Source organism: Colletotrichum aenigma (assembly GCF_013390185.1).
Source record: "Colletotrichum aenigma strain Cg56 chromosome Unknown KSG_Cg56_contig01, whole genome shotgun sequence".
Taxonomy (NCBI): Eukaryota; Fungi; Ascomycota; class Sordariomycetes; order Glomerellales; family Glomerellaceae; genus Colletotrichum; species Colletotrichum aenigma.
In genome coordinates, this window is record NW_023500907.1 from 6,822,161 (window position 1) to 6,842,451 (window position 20,291).

At 53.2% G+C, this 20,291-nt stretch overlaps 6 protein-coding genes across 6 annotated transcripts; 2 read left to right on the top strand and 4 right to left on the bottom strand.

The window, feature by feature from the left end:
- Positions 1 to 314: 314 nt before the first annotated feature.
- On the top strand, positions 315 to 1,819 carry CGCA056_v001813 (DnaJ protein-like protein xdj1; the record flags this gene model as incomplete). The annotated part of the gene is made up of 4 exons (XM_037317073.1): positions 315 to 375; positions 461 to 519; positions 585 to 1,673; positions 1,730 to 1,819. The coding sequence occupies 4 exons, from the start codon at positions 315 to 317 to the stop codon at positions 1,817 to 1,819; spliced, it is 1,299 nt and encodes a 432-aa protein (XP_037184465.1).
- A 3,266-nt stretch (positions 1,820 to 5,085) lies between these two features.
- Positions 5,086 to 5,685, bottom strand: CGCA056_v001814 (uncharacterized protein; the record flags this gene model as incomplete). Its single annotated transcript, XM_037317074.1, has 1 exon — positions 5,086 to 5,685. One exon carries the CDS (start codon positions 5,683 to 5,685, stop codon positions 5,086 to 5,088), a length of 600 nt encoding a protein of 199 aa, XP_037184472.1.
- A 3,307-nt stretch (positions 5,686 to 8,992) lies between these two features.
- On the bottom strand, positions 8,993 to 10,375 carry CGCA056_v001815 (Arginine metabolism regulation protein II; the record flags this gene model as incomplete). Its single annotated transcript, XM_037317075.1, has 1 exon — positions 8,993 to 10,375. The coding sequence occupies one exon, from the start codon at positions 10,373 to 10,375 to the stop codon at positions 8,993 to 8,995; it is 1,383 nt and encodes a 460-aa protein (XP_037184471.1).
- A 932-nt stretch (positions 10,376 to 11,307) lies between these two features.
- AMO-0 (Peroxisomal primary amine oxidase) lies at positions 11,308 to 13,467 on the bottom strand (the record flags this gene model as incomplete). Its single annotated transcript, XM_037317076.1, has 2 exons — positions 11,308 to 13,289; positions 13,365 to 13,467. The coding sequence occupies 2 exons, from the start codon at positions 13,465 to 13,467 to the stop codon at positions 11,308 to 11,310; spliced, it is 2,085 nt and encodes a 694-aa protein (XP_037184470.1).
- A 1,358-nt stretch (positions 13,468 to 14,825) lies between these two features.
- HNM1-7 (Choline transport protein) lies at positions 14,826 to 16,436 on the bottom strand (the record flags this gene model as incomplete). The annotated part of the gene is made up of 1 exon (XM_037317077.1): positions 14,826 to 16,436. The coding sequence occupies one exon, from the start codon at positions 16,434 to 16,436 to the stop codon at positions 14,826 to 14,828; it is 1,611 nt and encodes a 536-aa protein (XP_037184469.1).
- Positions 16,437 to 18,626: 2,190 nt separating this feature from the next.
- Positions 18,627 to 20,281, top strand: CGCA056_v001818 (putative aldehyde dehydrogenase-like protein; the record flags this gene model as incomplete). The annotated part of the gene is made up of 3 exons (XM_037317078.1): positions 18,627 to 18,748; positions 18,810 to 19,178; positions 19,270 to 20,281. 3 exons carry the CDS (start codon positions 18,627 to 18,629, stop codon positions 20,279 to 20,281), a joined length of 1,503 nt encoding a protein of 500 aa, XP_037184474.1.
- Positions 20,282 to 20,291: the final 10 nt, after the last annotated feature.

Below are 20,291 nucleotides of genomic sequence, written 5' to 3' on the forward strand. Positions count from 1 at the left end.
GGGTGGGTTGGAGACTGGTCGCACCAGGTTCCTACAGGCTACGGATAGCAACCCGCGCCCAGCTTACCTGATATTGTCTGCCGCGCACTCGCTACCTGGACAGGCTGTAGGTACCTAGGGACCGCGCGCCCCATAAGGCACTGGATGCTAGCAAAGTACCCCGCCAAACCACCAGCTGCAAACAGGTACTCTAGACAAATATTTTTCAGGTCGACTCCACATCCCACCTTTTCCACATCACCAAACCAAACCGCCGAAGGTCGAACATCTCGAGCGAAACTTTTGCCGAGTACACCTTCAGAAAATTCTCCATCATGGACAGTGGTGGACCAAGTGCCGGTGCTGACGCCGGGGCGGAGGAGATCGATCTCTACGGTAAGCATCTGAATTGTCTATGGAGCCCTTTGGGGGGTACCTTTTTTTTTGGTCGCGGTGGATCACGTCTGACGCATTTTACCAGAGCTGCTCGAAATCGATAAGGATGCGTCCCAGGACCAGATCAAGAAGGCATACCGAAAGGTTCGTGGCCACTCCCAGTCTCGCGATCACGCCCAACGTTGAACTAACTTGGCCCCTCCCATCAGGCTGCCCTGCAACATCACCCCGACAAGGTCCCTGAGGATCGCAGAGAAGAGTCCGAAGCCAAGTTCAAGGCCGTCAGCCAGGCCTACGAGATCTTGAAGGATGAGGAGAAGCGCCATCTCTACGATACCCACGGCATGGCCGCCTTCGACCCCTCCCGCGGCGGCGGCGGTCCCGGCGGCGTCGAGGTCGACCTGAACGATATCCTGTCACAAATGTTCGGCTTCGGTATGGGCGGTCCTGGCGGTCCCGGCGGCGCTGGCCCCAGGCGGCCTCGTCGCGGTCCCGATGAGGACCAGCCGTACAAGGTCACGCTCGAGGAGCTCTACAAGGGCAAGACGGTCAAGTTCTCTGCCAACAAGCAGGTCGTCTGCGGCACCTGCAAAGGATCCGGCGCCAAGGCGAACGTTAAGCCCCAACAGTGCGACAAGTGCAGAGGCGCCGGTATGGCCGAGGCCTTCCGTCAGATCGGACCCGGCCTGGTGCGCAAGGAGACGGTTATCTGCGACCGCTGCGAGGGCTCTGGCAACTTCTGCAAGGAGAAGGATCGTTGCAAGAAGTGCAAGGGCAAGCGGACGACATCTGAGACCAAGGTGCTCGAGATCTACATTCCCAGAGGTTCCCAGAACGGCGAGAGGATCGTGCTAGAGGGAGAGGCCGACCAGCACCCCGACCAGACTCCTGGAGACATTGTGTTCCACCTGCAGGAGGAGCCCCACGACGACTTCACTCGTATCGGCAACGACTTGTCTACTGAGCTGACCGTCACCCTGGCCGAGGCCCTCGGCGGCTTCTCCAGGACTGTGCTGACGCACTTGGATGGCCGTGGCATCCACCTCGAGCGGGAGCGCGGTAACATCCTTCGCCCTGGCGACATTCTGAAGGTGCCCGGAGAGGGTATGCCGCACAAGAGAGGTGACGCCAGGGGCGACCTGTACCTGATTGTCAATGTCGAGTTCCCCGAGGACGGCTGGTTGAAGGAGGACAAGGAGTACGATGCTCTGAACAAGCTTCTCCCGCCCCCTCCTCCCGAGATCAAGGCGGATGAAGTTGACGAGGTCGAATACGAGGAGGTCGACAGCCTGGACCAAGTAAGTTTGAATCGTTCCTATGATGCTGGCAGCACGCGCTAACAGAGTGTCTGCAGATGGGCGGAAACGCCGGCGGACCAGGATTCGGAGGCGAGTGGGAGGACGAGGACGAGGAGGATGGCCAGCCCCAATGCCAGCCGCAGTAAGATGGTAACATATAGAGACTTTTAGAGGACAGAGTCTTGGGGCACGATGCCCTACGTTTCATGACAGACATGATGACAACCCCGGATGGTGAAGGGTGAAGCATAGACACGGGATCTGGAGAGGAGTTTTGTAGCTTGTTGTTAGCTTGGGCATCATCCCCCTTCATGAATGAACGGTGCCCCACGGATCACGGGTACCATGTCTTTTCTCAACCTTGATGGCGCCCAACTGCGATGTATGCCGGCGGTAACTCAAACAAACGATGGACGTGCCCCGTTGCCACTCTTTACCAAAGCTCACATCAAAGGGGTATAGGCATCTTGGCTTCCACCTCTCGCAACCAACGCTCCAGAGCTGCATGCGGCCGAGTTTAGTTCCTCGTCCCATTTAGTGTAGTGGTTAGCATACCTCGCTTTCATCCGATGTGAATCACCGAGGAGACACGAGTTCGAACCTCGTAGTGGGAACTTCATTTTTGCCCTTCGCCAACCTTTTTGGCCTTGAGAACCTCTGACTTACTTACCTGTCTGTGTGGGCGACTACATTCCCGCATACTGCCTGCCAGTGGTGGTTTTAGTGAGGAGGACGGTGACAGACGACGACGACGACAACGATAGATAGACAGCAATGTGAGAAAGCGACAACAGTAGTAACAATAATAGCAGTGAAGACATCAGTGACGACAGCAGCAACGACAGTACTAATGACAGTAGCAACAACAGCAGCAACAATAATAGCGACTTTCTTGGCAACGACGATAGCGAGCACGCATAAGATTAGTCGCTCTAGCACAGGAAAAACAGGGGGTCTGTTTTGCCTCGACTTTGCCCAGTGTCTATGATGCGGCGAGTTGAGACGAACTGGCTTCGCAGCAGAGCACCATTTTTAGTGCGGCACTTTCGGTGAACGTAGCGGGGTCAAGGTGAGCGGCCTGGTGGGGCTCCTCTCTGTTTGCATTTGGCCGTATGGTCCGTGCGTGATACACGTGACGTGGACAGTCCGTAGGGCTTCCAACAGAATTTCGCGCGCACTCGAATTCAGCGCTCGTTCAGCGCCCTAACTAGCAAAAAAAATCCGAATCTCGTACATCCGCTCGACGACCACCACCCCGACTAACCACAGCCAGGAACAACCGTCAAGGTGAGAATCGAGTCGCCTTGCTCTCCTGTCGACGATTGCAATAATTGTCGCCGTCGTAATCTCATACTGACATTTTTTTCTCGTTCAAGATGGTCGCCGCAAAGAAGCACGTCCCTATCGTGAAGAAGCGTATGTCCTTCCTCCCAGAATACAACAAGCCCACCCGATACACCCCGCGCCGAGAACACAACGCGACGATGAAGACCGTTACGCGAGACACATGCGAGATCTTTGGATTGGAACGAGACGATTGACGGATGTTTGTGAACAGGCACGAAGCTCTTCAACCGCCACCAGAGCGACCGCTTTATGCGCGTTGACCGATCATGGCGCAAGCCCAAGGGTATTGACAACCGTGTTCGCCGTCGCTTCCGTGGCAACATGACCATGCCCTCGGTATGTTCAGCACCCAACCCCGCGGAGGGAGTCAGAAATTTTGGAAGAGAGGGAATGTTGGATGGGGGGAAAATGAAGGGGCCCTTTCCTCGAGGACAATCGCTGACCAGGGCTCTCTCGCACTTCAGATCGGTTTCGGTTCCAACAAGAAGACCAAGTACATGATGCCCTCCGGCCACAAGGCCTTCCTCGTCAGCAACGTCAACGACGTCAACCTCCTGCTGATGCACAACCGCACCTACGCTGCCGAGTGCGTACCACCCAATCCTCAGCCATGACCGATTTTGCGTCCCTCACGAACAGTGACTTCTAACACATTCTTTAGGATCGCCCACAACGTCTCCTCGAGAAAGCGCATCGACATCATCTCCCGCGCCAAGCAGCTCGGCGTCAAGGTCACCAACCCCAAGGCCAAGGTCACCACCGAGGTCTAAGCGGAAGAACACTCCGTTTTGGTCGTTCGGATGGGGTCCTGTCTTTTCTGTGGAACATAGCAAATCCATTCTGGGGGAAAGGGGCGCGTGGGGCGACGAGGGGGAAAGGGTTTACGGTTTACACTTTGCGTTGGTGTGCTCTCTACCCCTCTCGGCATTCTTATCTTTTGCTTCTCCAGGGATATAACGGGGAACAAAAAGAGGAATAAAACAAAAGAACTTTGCATCGGATAACGGTCTACAACACTGCGATGATTCAGGAGGGTTCTGCTGCGAGGCCTGGCATGGCAAATCGGTTTACCGTTGTGCTAGGAATGAATACAAAAGAAAAAAACGCAGCAAATTTGTCAAACAGAGCCAAACGACCTTGATGCATTGCCTGGCGTGTCCTCCGGCTTCGCGGGTGGTTCGGGACATTTTGGTACTTCATAATGGCGTTAGACGGCATGGAAAACAAGATTCTTACGCTCAATTCGAAAATGTCACCACCTTCCCAGTTGGTTGGTTGTTCTACGAGGATCATATTTGCCAGCTTCCATGCGCAGTGACAAGTCGGCCTTTCGGCTGAGAAGACATCTGGGTGTCTTCCAGATAGGTTCGTCCAGATGGGTGTCTTCCAATGCCATGTCTTCATACCTATGGCATTGGGCGAGGTGACTCTCACTTTAAGCTGAATGCCTTGTGTTTCCTCTGGGCATGTCTGTCATTGACTTCCCCGTCAAGCATCAACAGTCGAGCCGGGGCCATAAAATAGAAGACTTCCGAGCTCGATACCGGTTGGCTACACGTACTCCAACTTCTGCGAACTATATTGAGGCGTGCTTCCCACCAGGGTGTCACATCGTGAGCTGGAAGGTAGTGTCGTTATTGAGGCTGGTTGTCAAATCATGCGATCCCCGAATTCCGGTCCCGTCTCATGGCCAGGAGGGGCTACCAAATCAAGACATCGCCCAACCATTGTGCTATCAATGAAGAAAAGTATTCATTATCTAACTAGGCACGACTCTCGTCGTTCCGCCCAAAAGCCATCACGGCCAATCCAGTCGCAACGGCGGCAACCCAATAAGGACAGACAAGTCAGGAAACGCTCGCACTCCCAACCCAAAGGGCTCATAAAGCAAAACGCCGGTATCCATGATCTCATAAAAGGTAAAGTCGTTCGGCCATCATCCCAAGACTGTCTGTCGTCTGGGGAAATCAGAAGGCAAGAAGTAGGTAGGCAGGTCCCAGACCTGGTCGCGGTAGCGGTTGCACTTTCAGGGCAACGACACGCACACTTCATAGCTGCGTCGCCTCTATCTGAAGCAGTTGAAGCGGCCGATGCGGAAGCGCCAGGGTCCGCGGCGGATGCCGTGGCGGTCTGCGTGGACGCTCGTGCCGAAGTTCTTGCCGCCGATGGGCTTGGAGTAGAAGAAAGGCATGTTGAAGGTGTGTTGGTGGGTTTTCTGGTAGAAGTATGTCAGTCCGAGCTTCTGGGGGCTCAAGCGTTCGCAGGTAATGAACGTACGCTTTTTGGATTTGCTGGTAGAGGGCTGGTTTGCAGGAAAGCTTGTTGTGGTGAAGTACGGAAGTTCAGACTTGGCTTGGGGAGTGTCGGTCGATGGAGGAGCCAAGAAGGAACGGGCGGCATATATACCTTCTTCCTGTCCTGCGTAGCGTGTGACGAGGGAGCCAAAGGGGAGAAACTGACAGAATGACAAGCTCGCTTGCGTCCTTGGTTGTCGTGGCACAGTGAGCTGCCTCTCCCTCGTCCAAAACCTGGTGGTGGTGGTATTGCCAAGAGCTTCTAAGTGATAAGTGACGTAGCGTGGCTGAGCGCGAGGGTGGCTGTGGCTGCGTGACGAAGGTTGATACAAACAGCCAATCAGGCGTCGGACGAGGCGCCGATGAGCCATCGCAGAGTGGGGCGTTGTGGCTGCGGGAGGGTCCGCCAACCAGAGGGGTCGGATGTGAATTTCAGTGGTTGGAGATCTTGGGGTGATCATGATCCCAAGTTACTCGAACCGCTTCTTTCGCTTCGCCAGCCACTTGCCTTTTGTGCATCCGATTGCCGATTGATTTTTCATCTTCCCTGGAGATTTTGATAAGAATGGCGGTCTCATTCTTCGCCCAGTCTACAGGGTGAAGGTACTGAAAATCAGACTCACCAAAGAGGTAGGCTCGCTTGGATGTCACCCGCTGCTTTGGGGCAAGTTGCGACACCACATCGCGAGAGAGCTCATTCGAGAGCAAGATAAGAAGTCACTGAAGTTATTCAATCATCAGTAAAGCAAGCTGTCAGACATGATATGGCGTGAAGTAGACCAGCTGCATTGATTTAATTCAGTCCCAAACCCTCCAACTCCATGTCGGTCTCGATATACGTCGTTGGCCATTAAAGAGTGAGGATATTCACATGTGGGCGGTTGTGGTTCACGAGGTATATCATGTGCCCCGTCCCGAAAGCTTGCTCAACTCATGACCCCTCCTCAAACACTAAAGCCTCAGCAAGATCGATAATCAACATACCACTTTATCTTACAGCCGAATTCTTTATCGGTTCAAATGATCGTCACAATGCCTAGCTATGCTGTCCATGTCCACGAGGATCGAAATGACCTAGAAACTCTCTTAGCACAGAAATATTGTCTGAAGGTCGCCATGTGCGTCCAGCCCAAAACGGCTGCCCGACCCTTCGTTTTCGACGTTTTATATCAAAACGTGTCTTTATCCCCTAGTATGCATGTCTTCTGGACCGGGCAATATGCGCTCAATTGGATCTCTCATGTCCCAGCAGGCGGGACACGGCTGGAAAATCTCAACGGAAACTGGCAACCGTGTCGTATTGGAGAGTCTTACTCCCTATACAGGACTGGAGACTGGGATAAAGCTAGTATCTCAGGGCTTCCGGAGAAGAATACGATTGGAGTTTCCGGAAACGACTATGGAAGCGTTCATATTGTTGTGGGTTTGCAAAGATCTGATGCCAACGAAGAAACCAATTGGTTTCCAGTAAGTGGCCTTTGTTCATAAGTTTCTACGGACACTTTCTTACCCAGGATCTTCCAGATCTTCATTGATAGATCTGGACTTGCTAAGGGAGGGCAAAGACGATATGAGTTGGACCAGAGGATCAAGGTGTGGTTCGGCACAGGTGAATCGGATTCAACAATGATGTCTTCAGAAGAACCTTCTTCTCCCAATGAATCGGCTATTGAAAAGATTGCCTTCAACAAATCAGAGATTTGGGTGCGATTTGATACTATACGGAGAAAATGGGAGACTGTGAGCCCCTAATGTAAACTTGGTGTAGAAGGACAAAAGGCTAGGCCGCCAAGGTGTGGGAGCTGATGTATGAACGTTAGTTATGCTTTTCCAATTCAAATGAGTCTCTGCATCTTGTCAAACTTCGAACGGGGTGAAAAGGTCCAGTTTCACTGTTACGACGCAACATAGCTGACGGAACTCGTCTTATGATTCATGCTACTACACAAACTAGAACACATAAGATTAATGCATTTTAATACCTTTAATACCTTGCAGCCTGATCTAAAGCCTTCGAAGGCTTCTCTTCAGTCTAATCACAAAATACTGAGTTGCTTGTTATCTGTCTTCACACCCCTCTTAACTGTGGTATATCAGCAACTTGACCTCCCAAATCTACCACATACGACCATACCCATTGGAAAACTCGGGATCCCGTCCGCTCTCCCATAGATAAGCCAATGAGGGCCGGAGTAGTAGTCAGGTCGGTGACGACTGGCGAATGCCCGGTGTTGTATGTTTTTGGTGTTTCTCCTCTTTTGCCCAACTTTTTGCCCCCACCGTGATAGCTCCCATCGTGAACCACAACTAACCCAAGATTTCAGCAGAAAGCGCTTCAGTATACTAAAACTACGTATAGAGGCTCTGCAAAAAGAAGCTTAATTGCACTTACGTCAGATTGATTCTCAAGCTGAGAGGCGCTTGACCCCATGTTGGGAGCCTCCCTACTTACACCCTTCTGGTCGCGACGAAGGACCAAAGACAGCCCAGGCGTAACCTTGATAACAGCACGTCACTTGCCAATATTTGCAATTGTGACATTTGCGGTATAATCCCCCCCTTTTCATCTCACCGTCCCATCTTCACAAGACATTAACCACAAGCACACATCGCCCTGTGCCACCATATCTTAAACCAAATACGCGTCCACATCTATCAATATCCACCAACTCCAATGGACCGCCTTCTGAGGGACAAAGTCAGAAACGCACCCTTCAAAGAAATCGTCAATGGCCAACTCAATCCGACCTACCTAGCTGTCGCTGCCCGGGGATACTACATCCAATCCTCGGTTCTCCGCATCCCCGATCGATACGGCTGGTTCACCCCTGGCTCGCCTCGACTCCAGTGCCGCCAAGGCGCCGTCATGAGCTTCTGCTTGTTTCTCGTAGTCCTCTTGACGGCCTTGTACGGTCACACTCTTTACACGTTGAAGTATGTGCACAAGCGCCAGACAGAACTCATGGAGTGGATGTTCGGGATATCGCTGGCATTCGTGGTCTTGGCCCCGTGGCTTCCGATGCATCATGATCCGCGCCGCGCACCGAACTACGAGTGGAAGGATTGGGGGAAGGGGGGGAAGGAATAGCTTACGCATTCCGACAGCAATGATGAGCAAATAGGTACCCAACAAGATCTGAAGAGCTTGCCGCGTTTCATAACTGAATGGGAGATGTCGCCCTTTTCAGCAGCTTGGAATCTTCCAGGTCCATTTCCAAGTCTCGCTAGCCAGGCAGTGTCAGTTGGATATCCGAGCAGTTTCCACTATACTAGATATAATACTTCTATAAGGAAGATAGCAGTAGAGAAAACGATAAGGACGACGATGGCGACGATGGCGACGACGATAATGATGAAGGAAGCAAGTACATAGGAAATATAATGGCTTTAGCGTTGGTGTCTGGCAAGATATACGGAAGTACATGCGTGTGTGGACACTGCCTGGATAGCCAACTGACACCGCGACTCGCACTTTTATCCAAATATGGCTCACATTGTGATAATACTCCTTGAAAGCAGCATTGACACACCCGGGAAGAAGTCTACGGCCAGAGTACTCCAACTGTCACGACGGTCCTAGTCTGCTGTCCTTTTCCCTCGACATCAACCACCACCCTTATTTCTTCAAGACTGACCTCCTCCACCCTTCTAAGGAACGTAGTAAGTTTCATCGACGTGTTAGAGCACTAAAGCGTTCGGACTTAGATATCTGAACATCTCTAACCAGGACGTATCACAGTTGGACGACCAGACCGCTTTGAAGACGGACTTCACGGCCTCAATCGAAGCAAAGCGCATTCCGTCGTAAACCACATCAGCCATGCCTAGAACAGACCTCTGCTCCTCTGGACATTTGACATGGGCTCCTGCAACGAACAACGGGAAAATAATGCAGTTGCGGACCTTCGCCTCCTTGGGGATTTCGAAGATACAGGCAAGGCAGGACTTGACATGTTGCTGGACAAGTGGGTGAAGAGTTGGAAGACCACATATGGCTCTGTACAGGTACAGCAAGGCGGCGTGCTGGAATATGCGGACAAGGGTAAACGCGTGTGTAGCTTCCGCCTCAATGACGGAAGAGGACTCGGATAACTCTGAAGGGCTACGGCCATCAGATTCCTCGAGGGACGGGGGCGCGTATACGGGGCTGAGGGCAGCTTCGAATTTGTGGATGCGCTCCATCGACAACTCTTCAGTCATCTCAGCCGTTGCCTGCAGGTACTGGCTCATACTCGCGATCTCGCGCAAAACGGACGCGAGAGAGCATCTACCCAAAGGGTCACGGCCCCACCAAACCGGACCCCGATCAAGAAGATCCCACACTTCGGGGGCAAAGCAAGGAGGCCTTCCTTGAATCATGGATGTTGTGAGATCTGTTGTCGCAAATTCCGAGATCAGCATGTGCAGCGGCTCGGCAGCCGTGTGTATCACGGCGTTGATACCACCCAGACGCTCGAAAATAGCCAGGATACCACTGTAATGGCTGGAGGTCGATGCTGAGTTGAGGATACAGCTCATATATCCGTCGTCGAAGTACAGAAGCATGACTGCGAACAGAAGCCCGATCATAGACCCATTATCCTGCACGTCGGCACAGCAACCTTCTATCTCGGCCCGCACGGCAGAGAGGCATTCGAGCCGCTTCTTGCAGAGCACATCGCGGGCATGCTTACCGTCTTGTAACAGCCGGTGAGATTCGGACAGCACGCAAGTGGCAAGTAGCACGACTCGGTATTCCAAGGCGACCTGGGTTGGGGGGACGCAAGGTTCCTCTGAAGCGGAAAGGAGGGGCCAGACGCGACAGTGAAAGTAGTCGAGAGCACGCCGCTCGCATACGTCGATCGACACGGTCAGATGCAGGTCGTTCCGCGGAATGCTATACGGAGACAGCATATGAGGACTCGGCCGGGAACTCCATCGTATCAGTCGGCTGTTGTAGTCACACGTGGCGCCGGAAGAAACGCAGCGTAGACAGGCTGGCCTGGAGAGGTCGCATTTGATGCGGCGCTTCTTGCAGGGCCAGCAAGAGCCCTTGACGATCCTGACCCGTTTAACCGGCATGGTACGCAACTATTTCTTCTTGGCAATTGGTCATGCACTTGCGCTTGATACCGAAGTGGAACGAGACGTTGGGTTCTCTGTGCATTCGAACGTTGCGGCTGGCGTTGACGAGTAGCAAAGTCTATGGAAGTGATTTTGTTTAGTACACGGACATATTGAAACAAATAATTTGTCAGTAGGTCTATTGAGTCGAACTCACATGCTCCATAACCATCGAACTCCCTTTCGAGGTCGACGACAAAGTTGATTGTTCAATTGGCGATTCCCTTCGCATGCGGCAGCGACAATGCGGATTACCTGACCGAAAGGTGTATTGGACGACGATTTGAAATGAGAGGAAGATTTCTCCCTCAAAATTTGCTGCCGTAGCTGCGTCGAAAAGCGAAAACCCAAATGTCTTCCGTTCGACTGTAGGTTGTTGAAAGATGGGAGGATGAGAGAGAGAGGAGCATGGTTCTAGAACGGCTCTAGGCGGGAGCACCTACCCCAGATTATGGTAGCAGGGTGGGCATTGATTGGGTTGGCAGGCACCGAACCCCCCTGGAAGAAGCGAAGATCGGACGCCGAAACGGTTTATCAGGCGGATAGTGGAGTGGAATTCGCGGGCAGATTCTCGGCACATTAGCCAACAAGCAATGGCGACCCCGAGATCTCGGTCCAATGGCATTTGCTCTTTTATCTGATGGAATCACGTAATCGCAAGCTACTTGGGTTCTTTGAAAGCATCATGATGTCCATATCAGCCATGGCACAAGCACCAACAGCGTTTGAAGCACGATGTTGATGAGAAGCGGCACTAGAATTGTATTGCGGAGAAGACTGCTACACTAATCAAACGAAGGCTACGGCGCGAGACTACCAATCTTGGTCTCCCAGCTCACGACCAGCGAAATCAACGCGGATCGGATTCAAGGCACTCGTTTGCAAATCTCCTACAGCTTACTGTTTCTGTTGCCGCAGCAAGATTCAGCAGCCTCAGACTTCGCGAACGCATTCTTGGAAGTCTTGTCGACAGCCACAACCGAAGGAGGCACCCAGAGCGCGGGGTTCTTCTTGAAGAAGTTGGACGCCCTGATCATGACGCCGACAGGCTCGGCCGGCATCACGGGGAAATCCTCGGTGCGCGGGAAGTGCGTCAGGCCGAATTGCACATAGCAGACGATATCGGTGTTCTCAACCGACTCGTTCCTGTTCACCCAATCGACGACGGTCTCGTTATAGGGGTGCCCCTCATCGCCGCTCGATTGACACACATAGTCGCCCGCGGGGAACAGTTCATAGTCCTTGTACGGGGTAACCCACAGCGCCTTGCGGGCAAAGGCGGCACGCTTCCAGATCATGCTTCCCGGCTTGGCGAGCAGGGCAGGGCAGTTGTTGTTGAGGATCTTGTAGGCGACTGGCTTCTTCGCCACGGGGTTCATGATGTTGGGGTTGATGATGTCCCAAGAGCGGCCCGTCTCGTGCTTGTACTCATGGCCGGAGGCAGTCTGGATGGGCGTCTTCTTGCAGTAGAAGCCGTTGCCGTACAGATTTCCAGAAGAGCCGAGGGGATCATCCGCGGTGACAGCGTCATTCTGCACAACAGTATTGTCCGGACCATCAATCTCGGGATCGACGCGGAGGGAAAAGATGTGCTGATGGTTGTGAGCGTTGATGGCCGGGGCCACCTCCGTGCCGAACGGTGCCGCGGTCTCGCTGGGGTGCATGCAATAGGTATTGAGCATACCCGTAAGCTTGATTTCCAGCTTGTAGGTACCGTCCAGGAGGAACGTGTGGTAGAAGCAGTACTCATAGTTCGCAGCGGTGATGATTTGGGAAATGATGAGCTTGCGGTCGCGGGCGGAAATAACGGTACCGTCACGGTAGTCGGTATGCTTGTACAGAAGCCCGTTGTCTTCTTCATGGATACAGATAGCATTCTTCACGATAGCTGCCTCTCCCGTACCCACAGCCATAATGGCGTCCATGTAGTGGATGACGCCCTTGCAATCACAACCAAGCTTGAGGGAATTGGTCATGAAGCCCGTACCATACTCGCCCACGTCGAAGGCATGCTTGCGGTGGTGGGGAGGGTCAGGGTTGCCGTAGGGAACGACCATCTCGACCACGCTGATGCGGTTGAACAGGTTCCGCTCACGCCCTTCGTCGTCAATGCGGACGTCAGAAAGAACAATACCCTCGCGGTAGTTGAAGCCAACATGCATCTTCAGTCCCGCCCAGAAGAGCTCGCTGCCATGGACTTGGAACGAGACGCCCTGGGGCTGAGTGATATCGATGGGCTTGAGCTTGTTCTGGTAACCCTTGCCGATGAATTCGGGCAAATAGTTATGCTCCTCCAGAGGGACCTTGGTCCGCTGGCCATTCACGAGTCGGATATCGACAGCCAGGACTTCAGCCTTTTCGGTATCGACGACGACTGAGAAGTCAAGCGGGTGGGCGTACTGGTTATCATCAGGGGAATTGCGATAGTACACGATTCCCTGCTGAAGACGGCGATCAGTGCCCCAACGGTGATCGAATCCAATGGCCCACGCGTCAATGAAGACCTTCGACATATCGTAGATCCCGATTTCGCGGCAAGCCTGGATGACGCGAGGGTCCTGTCGGGTGACGGACTCGCAGATGTCGAGGTCCTCCAAGGTGAGGGTGGGGGCGGCGTCGAAGACATCCTTCCAGAGCTCGACCTTTGAGGTCTTCAGGTTGACGACGACCTCGGAGACCTGCGACGTGCCCTTTTCGATGACGATGGCGAAGGCGCGGCGGTCCGGGCGAGGGCCGTTGCCGGACTTGAAGGCAGCGTACTCCTTCTTCTTGGGTTCGCGCAGAGTCAGACAGTTGAACTTGAGGGCCTTGGTGCCAGCATGGATTTTGATGAGTTTAGCAGCGCGCTGAATCTCTTCAATCGATAGCTGATCTGTATGAAGACAACAATTAGCTCGGGAACGACGAACGAGTGTCTGACACCGTGGTCCATTGCTAGGAGACCTACCCAGAGGATGTGATGAAGACTGAGAGGATACGTCTGGAGCGGCGTCGTTGGGATCTTCCCGGAAGATCGTGTAGCCGGCTATCGAAGAGGTGTCTGCAAACATATTGGGGGCTGTCTGGGCTGAGGTACTCGGCCATACGGTGGTCTTTGCAATTCGACCTAAGGTCGATGATGGATAGTTGGTATAAGATGAGGTGAGGCCTGAAGGCTCGAAGCTGTCTAAGGGCAAGACAAAATGTTGGTGAGTATAGAAGGCAAACGACTTGTTTGTTTGGATTCTTGGGGGAAAACAGAGTTAGATCGTCAAAGATCAATCGCGGGCACCTTGTACTTATAGACAGGAAGTGACGCAGGCATATCGGGGGATAGGTAACAATCGTACGAGGGTTAGCCTCAGCAGCTGTCGAGATTATTCTGACATCAAACGTAAGATAAACTCGACTGGGCAATCTCAGCTTAGAATCACCGCTTGTTACACCGCGATCCAGTCGTCATTGGCTCTATTCCTCCATCAACCCTGGTCCCTCATCCGCCTCCCATCGGCCTCCACCCCTGCGACTCATGTACAACTTCCCCCACACAGGCACACCGAGTGACATTCGCACCGCGTCCGAGGACTTTCTGCCATGAAAAAGACTTTTAAAACGTATGCAATATTGACTTGTTTATGAGTGGAATAAGTTGAGAGCGTTTAGAAACCCGAATTCCCCCAAATGAGAGCGTATTGTCTTGACAGACTCGTGTTTCCTCATCGGAACCAACACCTCGAACACTCGGAACGGAAACCTAAGGTCGGCGCTGTCCGCCCCTCCCCGCTCCATTCTGCTGGTAGAGCGCGCCTCAGAAGAAAGATCTAGTCTCTGCAGGCTTCGCGCTGCAGCGCCTCCGCGCAGCGGCGCTCGGAGTCTAGAACCGGACCGGAGAGTCAACCGGCACTGTTGCCGGCTGCTTTTCAGCCCAAAATGCGAATGCAATCAAGGGCGATACGATACGAGACAAGAGCGAAGTAATCCAGGGCGGTCTCGTCGTGTAAGCTCATTGGCGGGTGGACCTGCTGCATTGGGAAAGAAAATCGACCATGCAGATCCCCTGAAGAAGCGGCTGATTCGGCAGGGTATTTATCTTAGTCTGACACGCTAACGGAACGGTGGGGGCCCCCGAGCCAAGCCCGCAGGCGACGTCCCCACCTTCATCGGAGCGGCATCGGGACGGGCGCCCGCCCCCTGCTGTCGAGAGGAACCGAGTTGCCAAAAGTCTAGAGATGGAGTAGCTTGAGTGTTGAGATCTTTCTTCCTTGAGACTTTTCACATCTTCATGTCCAAGACTGGGTACAAGATCTAGAGCTTCATCACGTTCATGGTAGGGAATCGATCAGATGAGTTCAAGCGGAATTGGTACCACGAGTGAATTTGATTTAGTGAAGACTAAAATTAAAGAAGGATGATGTATCTCTAAGATCCATCAGTTCTTACGAGGAACAGAAGAAGTCGCAACTTCGGCATTCTGCGCCTCAATGATCCGCACCTCGGCATCCGCAGTTTGCAGATACGTATACCGCCCCTTGACCACCCAGAAACCCAGTGTCACCACCATCATAACTCCGAACACGGCGATCGCGTAATTCATATCGGCCGGCGCCGGACTAGGCTCTGAAGGAAAGAAGAAGAAGACGGTAGTAATCGCGCAGTAGATGACCGAGATCCAGTTGATGACGGGGCCAAGCCGCCCCAGCCTGAACTCTCCAGGCGGGAGCTTATCGCGGCCGACGAGGAGAACGGTTATAATGGGCATCGCGTACGAGACCGTCAGGGCGATCGTACTGACACTCAGGATCGCCTCGAGCACCGTGGAGGCAAACGTATAGAGGACGCCGACGAGCCCGATGATGGCACCCTGTAGCCACAAGGCGCGTGCTGGTACCCTCCAGGCCTCGTTGACCCTGGAGAAATAGGGACTCCATGGGATACCGCCGTCTCTGGCGAAGCCCCAAGTCAAACGGGAAGCGGTCGTAACAATGCTGACAGCCTGACCCATGCCGTTGAAGATGAACAGAGACAGAAGCACTGTAGCCCCTTGAAGCCCGACAGCCTCATTCAAAAGGTCCATAAAGGGCAGACCGGTAACAGGATTCAAGACGGTGTCGAGGTCTTGGATGCTGAAGAGACAGCATACCATAAAAATGAACCCAGTAATAGCTCCAAGGACGACTGAGAGCCAGATAACGCGGGGAATGTTCTTGCGAGGTGCGGGGATTTCCTCGGCAAGGTGGACAGCTGAGTCGAAGGCAGTGAGCCCATATGCGGCCTGGACGAGGCCGGTGAACCAGGTAACGCCGTCTCCCCAGCCAGTCTGGTTGATCCATTGTCCAAAAACAAACGAAGCAGGCTGAAAATGCAGATCCGGCTTCACGCCCACGGAAATCAGGAGCGCCAGACTGAAAACGAAAAAGAGCCCGATGAAACAGATTCCAATGAAGTTGTTAAAGGCGGGAAGGACGGCATCTCTCCGGCAAGCGATGAGGTTGACGACCGTTACCACCAGAGTGACGGCGATATAAAGCAGGAAGTTGATCCATCCAGCACCAGCTCCGGCCCAGTCGTTGACGAAGAGGACCTTCATGCTCAGAATAAAGTTGGTCATGAAGGCAAGCTGCGAGGCGGACAGCGTCCACCATCCAAAGGTATTGATCCAGGCGCAGAGGTAGGACATGAACCGGCCCATCGGGCCAGGCGAGAGGCGGAAAATCCAGTACGCCTGTCCCAGGGCTGTCGGCATGCTGCTACAGAGCTCGCCCAGCGACACGGCGACGCATATGTTGCAGAAGGTGACGAGAACGAGGCCCCAGAGGATGGCGATGGGCCCGCCGCTCGTGAGACCGCTCGAGAGTCCCTGGGCAAAGGTCGACCAGGTGCCGAGGACGGACATGGCGAGGAAGAGCATGCTCATGGTGCTGAACTTCCGCGAGAGGGCCTGGTCGTGGCCGAGGTAGGCGAGGTCCTGCGCATCTTGGGCGGCCTGGTCTGTGGTGTGTAGGTGCTTCAGCGGCGGGTTCGATTCGGGGTCGTTATCCATAACTTCTTTCGATAGGGGGGATTTTCGGGGTGATTGGAAAACGTTTGTGGGATAACATTCGCAACTGTGTTCTGCAACGAGAGAGGTATGCTGGTTGATGATTCTGAGATGGGAGGGTGCGTGTTGGTGTTGAATAGTTTTTATATCAACTGCAAGGATGAGACGGGAACAAGGAATGGATGCGCAATGACCGATGTTTCCCCCCGGGGCGTGGCATTCACTGATAAGCCGCTCAGTGTGGCAACGTATCAAAAAGCTGGTTCCAATCTCATTAAAAGCCGCATGTACTCTTCAACTTTTGCTCGCTGGTGTCGTAGCTCCCAAAACTCGATGCGGATTACTCAGGATGTATCGGAACTGTTGCTCATATTGTCAAGTCTCGTTCTGTCCCTGCTGATCATGTGTGTTGACAAGTCATTGGGCAACATCTCCCACACATCATGGTCACGGCCCGGTCGGCGGTCGGCGGGGTATGCTGTCTTTGCTCGTCGATACCTGCCCAAGATATTCATTCCTGCATTTCCGTTACTGCGTCGGTAGTCCTCCCGTCGTGAAGACTGCATCACAAGATGACGTTGGTACCCCGGATTTTGCAGATAGTATGGGCTGGATCTCATTACGTACGAGTTGGAAGAGTTGACAGTTTCAAATCGTGGGGTAGAACCGCGGATTTGGGAGAGCCAGTCGTGTCGAGTCAGTTACGTTATTAGCCCGGCCCGGACGTCGACTACAACAGGCAGTTCAGCCTAACTACACCAGAGCCAAGTGAGTTATGTAGTTGGACGAACTGATAGTGATTTCCCCTTTGTACCCACATGGCAGCTCCGCTTTGCATGGGTGACCTGATAAGGCAAAGGAATTGTAGTTTTCACGCTGAAATATTAATGGAAAACCATGATACAAGAGTACGGATAGATCACTGGAATTAAGAGAGAATGAAACCGAAGCTGCTCGCATTGTATGTGTTATTGGACTGAAGCAGTCTTTCTGACATCGAATATTGATTTGACCCCTGACATTGAGTTTGTGGTTTGTGGGGAAGCATCATCTGTGAAGCTCAGGATCATTTTGCTCGCTGTACTCTGGATGTTCTGTCTTTGTTATCTTGCAAAAAGCCTTGAGCATATTGTGTCTCGAGGGTATTCACAGATCAAAACTACGTCTCCACCAGATCCTTTGCCAAAACTCCTCTTTCGTAGTCACGAAGCGGCCGGCTTGTTTTCCTGTGGCTATGCTCTACTTTACCGTCGTCGTCGTTACTTCTATCGTCGTCGCTTCTATCGTCGTCGCTTCTATTCTTGTCGCTTCTATCGTTATCGTCGTCTTCGTCTTCGTCGCTACTATTATCTCTAACAAGAGTAAGCAAGTACACAGGAAATGTAGCCGCGCAGATACAGGAAAATTGGGCGGTTTCCACCAGAAAAGCTTGTATCAGCACTGTGGAAGCTCCTGAGAGCTGGACGGGACTCCTCACAGCTGCACTGTTGGTTCGCAGTTGGGGGTGGATAAGTCGTTTGCCGCGGGATGTTAGCTGGAAAGTGGGAAAAGTCGATCTCGTGCGGAGAGATTGGGGGCATTGGATGCCCCTCGAGTTTGGCCCAAATTCTTTCCCTTTTGAGCATCGCGCCGTCTGCTTGTTAAAGCGGTTGTGCGGCAGCAGAATCCTTGCCCACGTCGGCCGAGCTTCGGTGAGCTAGAGCTAGAACCCTGGAAGGTGGAGTCGAGAAGGACGGCAGGTTTCAAGGTGATACAGTCTGGCCAAATTTCTTTCCTATTTCATCATGATAAACGCTAATTCACCGGGCACCACTAACCATTGAGAAGTACCTGCACCAAAATACGTTCTTCGCTCCGAATACGATCGACCGAAATGTGTCATGATACTCTATTTCAGAGCTTCCTGCAGGCGCCAAACTCATTGCCCTCCGCGCCGGTGGGATAGATACCGGGCCGGGTTGTTCCCCCTCGTGGATGATGTCGTGTCATGCAATGTGCGACTATGAGGGTGACCGACAGCGCCGATCTAGAGTCCAAGCAGCCGGCACTGAAAATCCGGGGATCCTGTGCATCTGGTTCTGACCAGTATCAAAGTCAATTGCACGGTCCCGAGGCAGCTCGTTTATCAGAAAGCTACTTCTTGGGGACAGACTTACTCGGATCTTTTGTATCGCACCTACCACCACACACATCATGGCTTCCGTTAAGCTCACTGCCCCCAATGGGAGAACCTACCTCCAACCAACAGGACTGTTCATCAACAACCAATGGGTTGAGTCTTCTGACGGCGGAAAGATAGCAAGTATCAACCCTACGTAAGATGCCCTCAGCCACCAAGAAGCCCTTTCATCCTTTCAACTAACACATTCGGCACAGAAACGAGCGAGAAATCACATCCGTCCATGCCGCAACGAGCCAAGATGTCGATAGAGCCGTGCAAGCAGCGCGGAAAGCGCTCAACCACCCGAGCTGGCGAGACCTGCCCGCCTCAGACCGCGGCAAGCTCATGGCGCGCCTCGCCGATCTGATGGAGCAGCACCGCGAGACGCTGGCCACGATCGAGACGTGGGATAACGGCAAGCCCTACCTGGTATCTCTCAATGAGGATCTCACCGAGGCCATCGAGACGCTGAGGTACTACAGCGGCTTCGCCGACAAGGTGTTTGGGCAGGTGATTGAGACGACGCCCGAGAAGTTCGCCTACACTGTCCGTGAGCCCGTTGGAGTTTGTGGCCAGATCATTCCGTAAGAACTCCTGTCCCCCCTTTCTGGCCCCAAGCTATGTTGAGGGACCTCTTCAAAAGATTTAAAAGCAAATAGCTGATGACTTTTATAGTTGGAACTACCCCCTCGCGATGGCCGCATGGAAACTGGGCCCCGCCCTAGCCTGCGGCAACACGGTTGTCCTCAAGCCGGCAGAGCAGACCCCTCTTTCCATCTTATACTTTGCCAACCTCGTGATCGAGGCAGGCTTCCCGCCGGGCGTGGTCAATATCGTAAATGGTCTCGGAGCCGTCGCAGGCGCAGCTCTCGCGTCCCATTTGGACGTCGACAAGATCGCATTCACCGGTTCTACTAACACGGCCAAGGAGATCATGAAGATGGCAAGCCATAACCTGAAGAACATCACGCTCGAGACGGGCGGAAAGAGCCCTCTCATCGTGTTTGATGACGCTGACTTGGACGTCGCCGTCCACTGGGCCCACGCCGGTATTATGTCCAACCAGGGTCAAATTTGCACCGCAACGTCGAGGATCTTGGTTCAGGACGCCGTGTACGACAAATTCCTGGCGGCGTTCAGAGAGCAAGTGAGAAAGGTCTCTAGAGTCGGCGATCCTTTCGAGGAGAGCACTTTCCAAGGGCCCCAAGTCACAAAGGCACAATTCGACAAGATCCTCTCCTACGTCGACATCGGCAAGCAAGAGGGTGCGAAGCTTGAGCTGGGAGGCCGGCCGTCCAAGCCTGATGGTAGCGGGTACTTCATCGAACCCACGGTATTCACCGGGGTATCACCTAATATGAGAGTCTTCAAAGAGGAGGTCTTCGGTCCGTTTGTCGTCATCTGCCGATTCAAGTCGGAGGATGATGCCATCGCTCTCGCCAACGATACGCAGTACGGCCTCGGAAGCGCCTTATTCACCACAGATCTCACCCGTGCCCATGCCGTGGCCAAGAGAATCGAGGCTGGCATGGTGTGGATCAATTCAAGCAACGACAGCGACTGGCGCATTCCGTTTGGTGGTGTGAAGCAAAGTGGAATCGGCAGGGAATTGGGCGAGGCCGGTCTTGCTGCCTATTCAAACATTAAAGCCATTCATGTAAACCTTACTAGACAGTCGAAGCTATAGACACTGAGGT